The following is a 16,340-nucleotide window of genomic DNA, read 5'->3' on the forward strand; positions in this document are numbered from 1 at the left end:
CCCCCTTAACCCCCCGCTGCCGCCACTGATTAAGAGAAACTTATTCAGGATTATGTACCAAAAGATAAGAACCCCTATGAACATACCTTTTGTGCAGTCAGAAACAAAATCAGAAGCAGCACCAAGTACATGGGAAACACACGTTTTTCAATTTATACTTCCTCATGGTTCTCTTGGATATCCTCTGGAACTGCTTGGAAGACTGAAGGATTTCATCCCCTAGAAACTCACACTGTTGAAGCTCAGCGTGTCTTTGGGCCAATAGCTTCATGGATTTATCTGTCACTGTTCCTATGAGGTCATCCACCTATGACAGCCAGATACAAAGAAATGAAACCATGTGCTAGAAAGCCTTGTCCACATCCAAAGGAGGCCTGTTTTTCCTGAGAGATAAGTTCAGGAATTGTTGGACGTTTACAAGTCCCAAAGTATTAATCTAATTCAAGTCATAGCAAACAGAGCTTGAAAACATACATTTACCACCCAGTGGTAAAGAGGATCTCATTTCTTCTCAAAAGAAGCCCATGTGTGTGCCTTCATTTTAATTGAATTCACTTAATATTTATTAGGCACACAGCACCATCCTCGGTGCCCTCAGCAATCCTGTAGCCACTCTTGAATGCCCCCCACTAACATGATTCCTTCATGCTAATCATTAGTTTCATCCCACATCCGCGCTGTCTAGCAGGGCTGTGCATTCAGTTAAGCCTGGCCCTCTGATGCTTTTGAAACACCAAAGTAAAAGCCTTTGTCCACTACCTGCATTTGAAGCTTTACTACTGTCAAATCTGATTTTCGGAGGATGTTTTCCATGCTATGTTTCTTTTTTTTAAATGCTGGAAAGTGTGGTCTCTTTTTTGAGGAATACGGAACCTATCATAAAAATGCAAAAATATATCAGATTAAGAAGTGCCAACATGATCTCTGTGACGGTGCTTAAATGAACATTCTCACCTTTGGGACATTCTCTTATAAACTGAACATTTGCCCCATAACAACGTTGAGTTGGAGGTCGTATTCATATTATTCTCCACCCCCCATATATCTCCTTTGTGCCCAGAGCTCTCTTTGAAGAGATCTATAGGGTGCAGAGAAATGAGATTGTCTGGTTCTAAGAGAAAATACAGTGTCAGGAAAAAAGCAGGTCATTTGTAAGGGGGAAGAAGAAGAAATTGCTTCTGCAGCCGCTGAGCACAGAGTGTGGGGCTGTTGTAGACCAGTGTCCCAGAAAGCTCATTATCACTGGATCCAGTTGTTAATTTGGTCTTGTTTCTGCAGGTTTCCTTATTTTCATGACAGACATGTCTCCAAACATAAAAAGAAAGCTCTGGGTTCTTTTTGCTGCATGCCTGATACTCTTCCCCTGGTCCCTGGCTTGCTGGTTTCAAGTACCTGTGCTATTGGAAATCATTCCTAGGTCATGACTCCTGGCTAATATGCCCTTTTTAGTCTTATTGGGTTCACTCCTCCTTCCCCTTGTGCTTAGTAATTAGCATTAGGACTATTGTGAGGCCTACACAAAGTAGGATGTGGGATCACATCTGGGTCTTGCCCTTTGCCTGAGTTTACAAATGAGTCTGCGGAACCTCCACTCTGCCCTGCCAGCTCGCCCAGGCTCAAGTGTCACTGGCAGAATCTTCCCCAGTCCATCCAGAGTACGACTCCTCTTTTTCCTCTCTCGTAAAACCAAGTGTTTTGGGGGCTTTTTTTCTATTAAGCACTTGGTAATTACTTACTTCTGTGTTTGTTGAATACCACTATTAAAAAGTCAAATGCCTAGAAGGGTCAGGCAGGGTTTGTAAAACAGGCTTAGCTGGGGCTGGTGTGAACTGGAGAGAACATGCCCTCCTGCAAAGGGGGCAGGCCTCTGCGCCGGCTCCTGCTGTTGCCCCGGGAATTGTGGGCCCAGTGTTGCCAAATCCTCCTATTTTTCAAAAGGAAGTTGAAAATCCAGATTTCTGTTTGAATTTTTCTGATTTTGAAATGTGGGCCGTTCATTCAAATATATTTTTGAGAACATTCTGAGAGCTAACAGTGCCATACTTTCATGTCCATCTCCTCTATCAAACTGTAAGTTCCACACAAACAGGACCATGACCTTGGGTCACCTTTATAGCCTCCCCAAACTGCCCAGCACGTAATAGGAATACGATAAATGCAAACTTAGCACAAAAAAGGTAAAATTCAAAACTAATATTGGTGCACTCTGGCAGTGACGCTCTAGGGCAGCATTGTTCGACAGAACTTTCCACAAAAATGGAAATGTTCTTTATCTGCGCTGTCCAGTCCAACAGACGCTGGCCATATATGTTTACTGAGCACTTGAAAGGTAGCTAGTGCAGCGAAGGGAATGGACATTTAATTTTAATTAATGTAAATAGTCACACGTGGCTATTGGCTACCATATTGGACGGTACAATTAGTACCTAGCATAGTAATTAGGACTAAGCACTCCAGAGCCAGGTCTTCTGCTGTTTGAAGCCTGGCTCTTCCAATTATCTGGGCCAATCACTTAACCTCTCATTGCCATCCCTAAAATAATATCCTACTTACTGTAGTAACCTATTGCTCTCTACCTTATAGGGCTGTCGTAAGGATTAACTGAGTTGGTATTTTTAAAGCACTGAGAACAGGGCCTGGAACATAGTCAGCTTTAAGTAAATGCTTATTATATCTAAAGTAATAATAGTATTTCAGGGTTCTATTAAAAAAACAGTCTGGGCAATTTAGGCTAAAACTTGATAAGTACAGGTAAGTACAAGCTTTGGGTTGGAGAGTCCTGGATCACCTAGTGCTGTACTGTCTATACTATACATATGGCTATTTGTATTCTAATTTCAATTACAATGAAATAAAATATAAAATTCAGCTCCTCAGTTGCACTGGCCACATTCCAAAGTCTGAAAAGCCACACGTGCTAATGGCTACTATTGTGGACAAATGTACACTTGCATCCTCACAGAAATTCTATTGGGTTGGTCTAGAGAATTCCTCTCCACATGTATGCATGATAGGCCAGGTGCTAATATACTAATGAGTCTTGATATTTGAACAGCTGACAAAGTCAATATAAAGCTGTAAACTTCACTGTTGCCCAGATTGTAGCAGAAGCTGCACAGTTTGCGCTCAGAACTAGAGGAATCAAAACTGGAAAGTCCACACTCTGTGCCCTAAATTCTGGGAGTGGAGACACACAAGTAGCAGCTTTAAATGCCTTATTATGAGGGACTTGCAGTGGGAGAGAACTTGGTTTTTACAACATCCCTAAACACTGACTTAAAGTCTTTAGAGGCGAGTTTGTTTTAGCATTTTACCTTCTGCAGTCCTGAGGGAAGGGATGTCACAGATAACCGCTTGGTGGATCTCCTGGCTCGGAGGAGTGTATTTCCTTGGGTTATCTCCTCTGTCTCTGCTTCTACAACATCAAGTTGTATAGTTGCTTAGAGGGAAGGGGAAGAAAAAAACAGACAATCTTGAAGGATCACAGTAATAAACATATGCTCCCTATTAGAAAGTCTCCTGAAAAGCCAGCATCACATGCTGTCTCAGTGGCTTTTTTCTTTGGGGTTAAAAATTTAAAATGGATTTGTTTTGATGAAGCTGACACTTTCTCCTGAACATTTATTTGCCTTTTCTTGTGGTCATGACCTCAATGGTCACCAACCCGTCTTAACAAGGTGGTTACCTGTCTTTGAGACTTCAGTTTTGCCCTCTGTTGCTTTTCCCTGTAACTCTTGTGGAATTCGAAAAAGTAACCCTCTAATGTGCAAGACAATCCCTTGAGTATTTGCTGTAGACAAAAGCCAACTTTAAATCTACTCTGCAGCAAAGTGGCACAAGGCTCAGTCATTCACATACCATCTTAATAGTTTTTCCCACATTCCAGGAGCCCCATGAACCCTAGAGCCCTTAATATTTTTCTCTATCAATTCAATTCTTAACACAATAAACATACTTATAAAGGAAACTTAAAACACGATCATAAATCAAAAACCAATATCATAAATATAGGCACTGAGACTAGTATGGTAAAACCAAAACCATGTTATTGCCTACAGAAGGCACTAAACTTGAGGTTACTCTCTTTTTTACTGTAACAGAAAAAGGGCAGAAAATGAGACTTTTTCCTTGTTGTAGTCAAAGGGATTGACAGGGTCATTTGGAAAAAGGGTTTTGCAGCTTGTCCTGTTTCAGTGTCTTCAAGCTGTGCGCAGCACCTAAAATCAACTTAACCTGCTTTAGGTCCATTGATAACCACATCTAGGAGCCGTGGCTCCTCATCTCAGTGACTGGTGACTCCACCTTCAAAGCAGATGCTCAACCCGGGGACCCTTCCTTCTCCCCTGCCACCGTCCAGCTCATCCCCAAATCTTGCAACTTCTACCTGCGAATATTTCTCCCTTCATCTCACCATCCCCACCGCCACGACTCGTCCAAACTATTATCATCCCTTGCCTGAACGAATGTAAGAGCCTGTTTATTGTTCCTTCTGCATCTCTTCTTGCTCTCCTTCGATCCAGTCTCTACCCTGCAGCCTGAGCTACCTTTAAAAAATGCCAATCAGATTATATAGATCCCCAGCTTGAAAATATTTGATGGTTTCTTATCACCCTTAGGAAAAGTTAACATTTCTTAACATGGCTTACAGACACCCTTACCACCTTATTCACCAGCCTCTCCCTGGCTGGATTACTTTAATTTCTTAATTACACCCAGTGCTCTCTTGATGTTGGAACTTGAAAGTGCTCTCCCCTCTTCCTGGGAAACTGTTCTCACCACTCTTTCCTTATCTAACTCTAGCTGTCCCTCAGATCTCATCTGAGTCGTTCCTTCCTCAGAGAGGCCTTTCCTGAGCCCCCTCCCCTAAATTAGCATCCATGATGTGTACCCATAGTGACTTCTACTTCTCCTTTGCATCAGAGGTAATTATCTGCATAATGCTGGAATGTCCCTCTGTGCTATAACTCCAGGAGGGTAGGGACCATGTGTGTTCTATCTGCTACTCTATCCCTAATAGTGTGGCTGGCATATAATAATTATTTACTAAATTTTTGTTTAAAAAGTGTAATGAGGGTCAACAGGGATGAGCAACTGTCTTTTGGTCACAGCTGAGGGTCAGAATGTTTGAGTGGAAGCCTGAAGGATGGGCAAGTTTCTTGGAAAAATCTTAGTGTAGAGATGTTATTCCAACTAAGTTGAAAATAAGCCAGTGCATGGGATGAGGGGGAAGATTTTGGTCCTCTGTTTTCTGCTGGACTCTCCAACTCCACCCCCATCAGTATATAAGCATGTCCTCTTTGCTGTTTTTAACAGAAATAGGCAGGTCAATCCATACCAGGTAATTGCTAGATGCTTGGATCCTTGTAATAGTGACTGCTTTTTCCAGAAGAGAGACTTCGTTTGAAAGGGCAGTCAGTCAGCTGGAAGCCATCATTTTTGTTTTTTGGGGTTTTTTTTCTGGAAAAAGTATCCACTAGGCTTGCAGCCTTATAACCATGTGAAATTTGAAGGTATGTTTGAATTTCCTACATATACATAAGGACTTTATATGTTTCTGGATGCTGTGCTATAAAGGGCATTAGAAACCTACAAAGGACATTCATGGCAGTGAAGCTCTTCTGTATGATATTATAATGAGAGACACATTACATGGTGGGTTTTTCAAACCCATAGAAGTGGGCAGGGCAAAGAGTGAACCCTAATGTAAACTATAGACTATACTTAATAATAATATATTAATATTGGCTCATCAATTGTAACAAATGTACCATGCTAAGGCAAGATGTTAATAACAGAGGAAACTATGAGGGTAGGGTAAGGAGAGAGAGGTATATGGGAACTAACTTTCTGTATTTTCTGCTCAGTTTTCCAGTAAACCTAAAACTGCTCTAAAAAATAAGGTCTATTAATTTTAAAAAGCTACAGAGGAGAATGCAAATAGTAGTAATATCGTTAGTCATCACTCATTAGGGCCCCCCCAAAACAGCATCACCATGTTGCAAAAAAGACAAAGTTAACCGTTCAAACATTGATTCTTCACAAGGTACATGGGAAGTAGATACAACAAAATAAAACTTCCTTTCTGACTTACCAATCATAGATTTTAAAAATAGAATTCTCACCACACCCTCTTCTGTTAGAAGTAGCCATTTGAAAGTCTGCCTCACTCCTTTCTCCAGAAACAAAACAAAACAAAATCCCACTTTGGTTTGATTTTCTAATATATGTGTATGTGTATGTGTATATGCATATACACATACATATGCCTATGTATGCATCTGTATTTAAATGAAAAGTAGCTTTAGACTCATGAGAACCACTGATTAATTGGACTGGGAGGGACCTCAAAGGTGATCTAATTCAGAGCTTTTCAAAATGCATGTACATACGAGTCACGTGGGGGTCTTTCTAAAATGCAGATTCTGACTCAGTAGACCTGGGTGGGGCCTGAGCTTCAGCATTTCAGACCAGCTCCCAGGAGATGCCATACTTGGGGTAGCAAGAAAAGCCATCCTAATTTCATTTTTCCTCTTGGCCTTGACACTTAACCATATGTTGCCTTCGATTACCATTCTGTGAGAGCTTTCTCATTCTTGGTTCGGTAAATAACTTGGGCGATGGAAGCTCCTTGACAATTCTAGGAGAGGGCTCTACGTATTTGAAAGGAGGGTTACCTTAGGATTAGTGGAGCCCTCTCCGCTGACACTTGCTGGCTTGCTTCTGTACTTGTGTGACAGCATCCTCCCCAAAGAAGTCTTCACTTTCTTGACCAAATCTCTTTTCTGATTTTGCTGGCTTTCATGAAATTCCATGTCACTCTCATTGGATGATTCCTCTTTGGGGACCAATACATTTTGTTTTACTAAGTTGGTAGACACAGCTCTATGCCATCTGAACAAAAGAAAAATAATTTGTATCAAGGAAATTGAAAAGTTAAAAAAAAGGTATCATTTAAATCATTAAAATCCACTGCAAATGTGAAAAAATTATACAGTTCCAAAAAATAAATTTGAAGACCCAAATCACAGAAGAATAAAGCCAAAGCAACTACTTGGCGTTTTGTTGCCAAACTCTAGAAGTGCATTCTGGCCACTATCTCATTTAATCCTCATAGCAGGTAGGTTATATTATTATCTTCATTTTACTAATGAGTAAACTGAGACATAGAGAGATTAACTTAATTGACCAAGCATAGAATGCAGATTTTAATCTCGGTTTGTGATTGTTAAATTATATTACCTCATATTGGCAAATTGGAGATCTTATTTCAGTAATGGTTTGAGATAGTTTTTGCTGGATTTAGTGGTTCCCAGGCTACAGTGATGAGAGAAGAAAGAGTCTGCTAGGGTAGTCAATAAAGAATATAGTCTCCAAGGTCCTATAAACGCTGCATTTACATAGAATACTCATTTAGAGAGAATAATTCTAAATGCATTATTTCCAAAATTCTAAATAGTCATATAGCATCTTCATCATTTTTGCATATTTTAGTAATTTTTGCATATTTTAGTAAACAGGTAACACTTCTTAATAGACTTCTATGTGCTAAACACTCATCTAAGTTCTTTCATATGTATTACACAATTTAATCCTCCTACTGTCTTCTCCATTTTACAAATGAGGAAATTAAAAGTTGGAAAGATTAAATAAGATTAAATAACTTATGCCCAGACAATCTGACCCCAAAGTCTGTGTTGTTATCCTCTGTGCTAGGTAAATATCATCCATTCCATGATACCCTGATTTACCTAATATTCTTCCTCAATTAACTGGTTTTTTGTTAGTTTCATCCAAAGCAACAATATCCATAAAATCCCAGGGATTTAAAAAAATTAACCTTTTTATTTCGAGATAATTGTAGTTTCACATGCAGTTGTAATAAATAATACAGGGAGATTCTCTGTGTACTCTTTACCCAGTTTCCCCCAATGGCAAACTCCTGCGAAACTAAAATACATTGGCACAACCAGGATATTGACACTGATACTGGCAAGATACCGAACATTTCCATCACCACTAGGATCCTTCGTGTTTTATAGCCACACCCACTTCCCACTCACCCCTACCTTTTCCTTAAACCCTGGCAATCACTAAGCTGTCCTCCATGTGTATAATCTATGTCCTTTCAAAAAGGTACTGTAAATGGAATCATACAGCATATGGTTGACCCTGGAACAACATGGGTCTGAACTGTGCAGTTCTACTTACATGCAAATTTTTTTCAATAGTAAGTACTACATGATCCAAGGTCAGTTGAGTCTGTGGATGTGGAACCTTAGACACCAAGGAACTGCAGATATGGAGGGCTGACTCTAGGTTATACATGGATTTTTGACTGTGCAGATGGCTGGCATCCCTAACCCCTGCTTTGTTCAAGAGTCAACTGTAAAATCTTTTGGGGTTTACTTTTTTCATTCAGCATAATTCTCCAGAGATTCATTCAGTTCGTTGTGTTTATCAATATTCTATTCCTCTTTATTGCTGAGTAACATTCCATGATGTGGACATACCACACTTTGTCTAACCATTCACTCATTGGAAGACATTTGGGTAGTTTCCAATTTGGGGCCATTATGAATAAAGCTACTATAAACATGTGTGTACAAGTTTTTGTGTGAGCATAAATCTTCATTTCTCAGGGTGAAATCCCAGGTTTTATATTATATTATATTACATTATATTTATAATACATGTAATACATATTTCTAATGAGGATATAAATAAATTCATAACTATTAAAAACATTTTTCATATGCTACTTAAACTATGTCAAGTCCCACCAGTAGCAAAATACCAACCTCCAGAAAAACACTATTCTCAACTGAACCTAAATCATTCAGCTTCTCTGTCATTATGCAAGAGAAGTAGTTCAGCCCACTAAATAGTTCAGCCCAAGCACTGGAGTTAAATGGTTTGGTTCAAACCAGCACCATACTTCCTAACTGTGTGATCTTGGCCATGTTATTTAACATCTATGAGCTTCAGTTTTCTCATTTGAAAATAGGTATGTTGTTCTCAGGAATGTACAAATAAAAGAAAATAATTTATGTGCTTGAAACCTGATAATACATTCAATAAATGATAGCTTTTATTACCATGTGGAACAGATCTGTGTGGAAAAAATTTAAAAGGCAAGAAGGGAGTGCAAGCTAAGAGGTCAAAAGAAGGGAGTCCTCATAGGCTAGCAGCCTCCTTTTTGGGACCAAGGACGTAGAGTTCTGTCAGTTGTACACACACACACACACACACACACACACACACACACACTCACGAGGTGGTATTATTCACATTCATTATAGTTGAGCATAGTTACTATAATACAATAACTTTCCAGCAGAGGGCAGTCAAGTGTCCTAAGGAAGGGGTGCTATATTCTAATTGGCCCAAAGGTCATTTATGGGCTAAGACTAATTTCCCATGGACCCTTCTGAGAATCTTTTAATAAAGCCATCTGTTTCTACTACCATAAATACACATACACATGGGAATACAATTCAGGAGGTTCAGGAACCCCCAAGGCCATCCATGCAACCCCTCAAATAAAAAGCCCTGCCCTAAGCAGTTTCTGAATCTCTAGAATGCGTCTCCCATTCCCATCCCTCCACCCTTATTCCCAGTCTATTTATAACATAATTAACAAATGTAATTTTGCTCCAGAGCCTAGGAGTAGAACTGCTGCCATTGTTGTTATGAAAAGAATCCTTTCTTTCCTAAGCTTTTAAGTATCTTGGTTGGTGGTGAATTTATTTGGTTGTATTGCCTCTCCTTTTAACCCCTGTTTTTTACTGAAAGTGGAAATCTCTGCAAAATTTCATTTTGCCTGTGGAAGTTCAGAAGTCTGATCTTTGATGCTTCAGGTCTCATGAAAACACCTCATTTCTACCTATCTAAGATATTGCTCATGAACCTGGTAAGAAAGAAAACACCCTGCCCTCAAAATTGGAAAATAATTCATCTCACTAACTTTCCAAATTAAAATGTATTATTTTTGGAGTATTTCATGCTTGTCTTCATGGTTTTGCCATTGGCAAGAAAAATTAAGTATAAGACAGTTTTTAGGTTACATAAGAGCATGCACATGGGTGAAATACAATTAGTATGTATCTCAGCAGCCAAAATTGTTGGAAAAGGGAACAGAAAGAGCATTGCTCATGGACTCATCTTGAAAAATGCACTACTGAATTTTCAAAATAATAGTATTTGCTGTCTAAAATTGTGAGACTGAAATATTAACTTACTATCTGCTTATTTTAGTATAATATGCAACATTAAAACTCAAATTCAGGTAGAAAGGAAAGGTTTTCCCCATTACAATGAAGACTTTTCTAATCACAAAATGAAGCTTCCATTGTGGCACTAGGTTCTCTGATCCAGTGTATAAATGCTGTCTCCTCTTCCTCTAATCCATACAGAGCCTTCATTTCTAAACGCAATGCTTAAAAAGAGATGCTACCTTTTCTAATCATCACGGTGAATATTGGTCAATGCAAAATCCAAAGAATCTCACTCAAGAGAGAAGGAAATGAGTCCCAGTTTCCTACCTTTCAATCCCTTTCCTTTTGAATGAGCCATTTCTCTTTCTGGGTTGCTGAAATCTCCGGTACTGGCCAGCTTTTCCGTAAGCAACCTTAAAGGGTTCTGGTGTATATAGGTGAGGATGGTCCATTGCTATCAACTTCACCTGTAGCAGCTGTTTTGGATTTCTTCAGCTCTTGAGCTCACAAACTTCAAAACAAAATCATGCAGTGAGTGACTGAGGCGCTTTTAACTTCTGGGCTCTTTGGGGTAAAGTACTAGGAAATTTTTGGAATTGCTTCCTGATTCCCTTTAAGGTGTTAGAGACATCATTTGTTGGACCAGCCCTGTTTACCACTTCACGGAGGTCACCAGTGACGCATTTGACAGAGCGGTGGGAAATTCCCTTTCCTGTTGTGAACTTCTGGGCAAGGCAGATGCAGAACAGGTGACCTGATTGTCTAACCACTGCCATTTGGATTGGTAATAAAATAATCACACACCAATTGATTATCACAGCCAGGTGTGCATGTTTGAATTCCGAAGAGGGCAGAACCAGAAGCAATAGGAATTCCAATGATCCCAGCTTTTGTTAGATTTTTCAAGTAGAGCTGATGAATACTCTCTCTGTCACGTTTTTATTTGGCCTTCTCACAGTACACTTCCAAGGGCTATTATATCTCGTATTTTGTAGTGATCTCTCAACACACGTGGCTGAGAAAGTTGAGTCCACCCCTCCCTTCTAACATTTTCTAGTTTATTTCCCAGAGAAGAGCAAATTCTGGCTGGGTTTGAACTTCCTACCACAAGGTGGCAGCAGACACTAGGATTTATTCCGATCCTTCTCTGGTGCTTTGAGTTTTTCAGTCTGAACTTAACTAGAAGCTAAGAAGGAAAACTCTAGAAAAGTGTTGGGAGATACAAGGATTACTCTGTTTGCTGTGTTTGCACTCATCAGTCATCTGGAGCTAGCTTCTCAGACTTTCATGTGCACACAAATTACCTGGGGATCTTATTAAAATGCAGATTTTAATGCAGTAGTTCTGCCTGATAAGGTCATTGGGCCAAAGAGCTCAACAAGATAAAAGAGTTACTTGCGTGAGGATCTGTCTGCTCCAGGCAGATGAATCAGCAGGTACCAAAGCCCTGAGGTGTTAGGAGTCTGATGTCTTTGAAAATTTACAAGATAGTCAGGGTGGCTGCAGCAAAGAGATGGATGTATCTGATGAGCTGGAGAGACAGGCAGGGCCAAACCTGCTGGATCCTACAGAACAATTGAAAGATTTTGGTCTGGCTCTTCAGAATAATGGAAAATAATTAGAGTTTTTGTTTTGTTTTGTTTTGGCCGTGCAGCATGGCATGCAGGATCTTAATTCCTCAACCAGGGATCAAACCCATGCCCCGCTGCAGGAGCTCGTCAATACATATTTATTCTGGGCAGTGAGGATCGAGCGTTGAACAAGACAACTGGAATCCCTGTGGAAGCTCGTAGACTCAACCACTGAACTGCCAGGGAAATCCCTATTAGGGTTTTTCTATCATTAAAATTTTTTAAATATAAAATTAAAAAATTTTAAATTGTGATAAACTAGACATCATATAAAATTTACCATGTTGAAGTGTACAGCTCAGTGGCAGGAAGTCCGTTCACACTGTTGTGCGACCATCACCACCACTGTCTCCAGCACTTATTTTACCTTGCAAAACTGAAACTCTATGCCCATTAAACAATAACTCCTAATAACATTTGTCTCTATGAATTTTTTTTAATTGGAAAAAAATTATATTTTGGAAGAACTCACCACATAAGGTGACAGAATTCCAAAAATCAAATTACATGAAAATATACATCACAATTTCTTCATACAATAGGTGAGAAAAATCTGCTGTATAGAAGAGAGACAACGAAATACGAAGGGCTAAGGAGAAGGATATGAGGGTAAACAGCATTTTTATTTTTTTAATTTAAAAAAATAAATTTATTTATTTATTTATTTGTTTTTGAGTCTTTGTTGTTGCGCACGGGCTTTCTCTAGTTGCGGTGAGCGCTTCGTTGCAGTGCTTGGGTTTCTCATTGCAGTGGTTTCTCTTGTTGCGGAGCACGGCTCTAGGCGCACGGGCTTCAGTAGTTGTGGCTCGTGGGCTCAGTAGTTGTGGCACACGGGCTTAGCTGCTCCGCGGCGTGTGGGATCTTCCCGGACCAGGGCTCGAACCCATGTCCCCTGCATTGGCAGGCGGATTCTTAACCACTGCGCCACCAGGGAAGTCCCAAAACAGCATTTTCAACAGCAAACCCAGAAGTTAAGTAGAAAGCCTGTAGCTGTGCATGCTTTATTCATCCAACCTGCACATTAGGTAACTGAAGGGCAAAAGTAAACTAAATCAGAATTCTGTATTTTGGGGGGTAAATTTCAATAATTTGAAATCTGAATTGAATTCAGAAACAACTCTTTTTAGTTCTTTGGGATAATGACTGAATTCAACAGCTCTCAACAACAAAAAAATGTCATTGCTACATCCAATCCAAGAGATGGGTTCAATCTGTCTCTATGAATTTGACGATAGTTTTTAAGGAGTGATGCCAAAACCCGGCCTCTGTGCACTGATGCCAAATTGAATCTCAGAGACAGACTTTTGGGTGAAATAGAAGAGAACAGCTTTATTGCTTTGCCAGGCAAAGGAGGCCACAGCGGGCTAGTGCCCATAAGACTGTGCCTCACCCGGGACGGGGTTAGTGAGGAGTCTTTAACAGTGTTCAGGGAGCAGGGCGTGGTCAGCTCGTGGACATTCTTCTGATTGGTTGGTGGTGAGGTAATTGGGAGTCAGCATCATCAACCTTCTGGTTCCAGCTGCTCTGGGGTCTACGTGCTTGAGGGCAGCATACAATTAACTTCTTCCACCTGGGGGGGGTTTCAGTATCTGCAGAACAGCTCAAAGGACATGGCTCCGAATATTATCTATAGACCTTGGGGAAGAACTAAAGGTCCTTGACTTTGTTTAATGGCCAAAGTATTATTATTTTGTCTTGCTTGACTGTGTTCCTTTCTTTCTGCATTTTTTCACTTCTCTGATTAAATTTATTCTTTGACTAAAGTTTTTCAACAGACAAAAGGCAGGTGGGGCTCTATTCTGGGAAAGCCTCATGGGGTCCTGCTTGGTTACAGGAGCTAGTCAATACATATTTGTTCTGGGCAGTGAGGATCCAGCGCTGGACAAAGCAACTGGAATCCCTGTCCAGGACTGACACTCTAGTGTCATTGAGGGAAGATGCTTTTGGACAGGGAGTATGGTCAAGGCAAAGGCCCTGAGGCAGGACCTGTTTGATATGTCTAAGGAACAGAAAGGCTTGTGTGGCTTGAGCAGAAGGGAGTGAAGGCAACCGTAGAGGAATATGAGGCCAGATAAATAAATGGAGACATCTATCGTGTGGGGCTTGGAGGCCAGCATATGAACTTGGCTTTCACTCTCTGCGAGATGAAAAGCTATTATAGGATTTTGAGAAAAAACGTGGTGTTACCTGATTTCAGCTTTAGCACATTGTCACCTCCGCTCCGAGTTGCTCAATCATGTAAAATGTGCGCACCAATATTTTCTAACATAATCTAAATGGCCCCTGTATTAGTTTTCTTTTGCTGCTGTAACAGATTACCACAAACTTGGTGGTGCCTTAAGACAGCATAGATTTATGACCTCACAGTTCTGCAGTTAGCAGTCTGACACAGGTCTCAATGGGCTAACATCAAAGTATTGGCACAGCTACATTTTCTTCTGGAATCTCTAGGGCTGTACCCATTTCCTTACCTTTTCCAGTGTCTAGAGGCCACCCCCTTCCTTGGCTAGCCACTCCCTTCCTCCATGTTAAAGCCAGCAACTTTGCATCTTTCTGACATTCATCATACCTCCTTCTGATTCTCTTTTTCTGCCTCCTTCTTCCACTTTTAAGGACCCTTGTGACTACACTGGTCTCATCCAGATAGGTGGCCACTAGGTGGCTAACTGAATATCCTTGCCAAACCTTGGTATTGTCAGACTTTACATTTGCTTCCAACCTCAGTTAGGTGCAAAATGCTATCTAATGCTTGTTCTTAGTTTGATTTTTGTTATAAGTCTAAACCTCAAAAGACGCAAAGATTGTTCAGTAGTTTGCTTACTGTTTTGTTTTGTTTTTGGTGAAAAAGTGAATCATAGTTGTTCTAAGCATAGGTTTTGTGGTCCAAGAAACATAGGTTTGAATCACAGCCCTTCCAGTTAGTAGCAATGTGACCTTGGGAAAATTACTTTTCTGCACTTTGGTTTTCTTTTCTGTATAAAGAGATTAATAATAATAATACCACCTCACTCAGGGATTGGTAAGAAGATCCCATGAGATAATGTATGCAAAATGCCATTTAGTGCTTGGCCATAAGGAGCAATTAACACCGTACATGTTACTATCATAAATATATTTATACTTCAATATTCAGTGCTAGTGTAGTTAAATTACAGAGAATAAAAAACTATAAGAAAGATTGTCACATTACCATAATTATGTCATACACCAGCTCTAGATAGCTTTAGAAACATTTCAATCATGAAACAGTTTCATAGCATGGAAATAAATCTACAGATAAAGGCACAACTAAATGAGTTAATATGTTTTTACAACATCACTCTATAAAAGGGGATATACTGTTTTATGTGAGGTTTAGCATATCATTATCCTTTGTTGAACTTCCTTCCTTGCAGGATATATGCTTGTTTGGTTTGCAAAAGACTTGGGAGGGGTGACTGGGCAGGCAATCAAACCCCCCAAAAAAAAGAAAAGAAAAAAAGAAAGAAAGAAAAAAAAAAATCCAAAGCCAAACTAGTCTCCTGAAGAAACAATAACAAAGCTTGAAGTGACCTGATTATATAGATACATCAATGAAATGAGACAAGGTACGCTCAGGTTATGTAATCTTCAAATTGTTACCTGTCATTGGGTAATCTAAATGGGGTTGCACAGGCAGTACGGCAAAAGGAATTCAAGTTACCCTTTGGGTGTGCACCTTCGGTTCCTTGGAGAGGAGTAATCAACCAGAGGAAGACTTAAACCATCTTCCTGCCTTCTTCCATTGTAAAGTGTAACGAATAGCATTTGCATTTTTAAAAATTTAGCAAGTATTTGTTGAAAAGCCTGATACTGTGGAAGGAGCTAGGGAGTAAGAAGGACACAGCTGCTGCCCCCGTGGGCTCCCAAAGCAGAAGGAACCACACCATTGGGCCGTCCTGAGTTTAGGGCTGTGTTTCTTGGGCAAGAGTCCTTGAGAACAAGACTGTGCTCAACTGCAGCTTGAAAATCCTATGTATCTTCAAATCAGGCTAAAGTATTAAATTAACTTATCAGGAAGCATCAGAGTTTGAGAAAAAGAAAACGGGTTGTAGAGTCAGGAAGACTTTTAAAATCTGGCTTTAAATATTAGCTCTGTCACTTCCTAGCTGTGTTACTTCGGTCATCTAATTTCTGGGTCTCAGTTTCCTCATTGGTAGAATGAGGTCGCTGACAGCATTTGCTCCATGGGATAATTGTGAGACTCTAAGAGATGAAATGTCCAGCCTGTGATAAGTGTTTGGTAGAGGAGTGCTGTCAAATATGAATATATTACTGACTTCTCATGGTAGTGGGAGGAAAACACTCAGGGGTAACTGCCAGAGGTGGTGTGGGTCAGTGCAAGAGCCCTGGGATAGACTGACAGGGGTCAGGTCCAAGTACTGCCTCTTCCAGCAGTGTGACTTTCCTAGCTGTATTATATAGTCCAAACTTCAGTTGCCTCTTCTGTGAAATGGGAGTAATAATGTTATCTTCC

At 40.1% G+C, this 16,340-nt stretch overlaps 1 protein-coding gene across 1 annotated transcript; it reads right to left on the bottom strand.

Annotated features, from left to right (window-relative positions):
• Positions 1–109: 109 nt before the first annotated feature.
• On the bottom strand, positions 110–10,666 carry C10H3orf49 (chromosome 10 C3orf49 homolog). Its single transcript, XM_028169143.2, is given in 6 exon segments — positions 110–307; positions 760–873; positions 3,315–3,439; positions 6,570–6,647; positions 6,650–6,891; positions 10,542–10,666. Coding segments are annotated over 6 exon segments (882 nt in total).
• Between the last annotated feature and the right edge of the window lie 5,674 nt (positions 10,667–16,340).

This window comes from Balaenoptera acutorostrata, chromosome 10 (assembly GCF_949987535.1).
Source record: "Balaenoptera acutorostrata chromosome 10, mBalAcu1.1, whole genome shotgun sequence".
NCBI lineage: Eukaryota > Metazoa > Chordata > Mammalia > Artiodactyla > Balaenopteridae > Balaenoptera > Balaenoptera acutorostrata.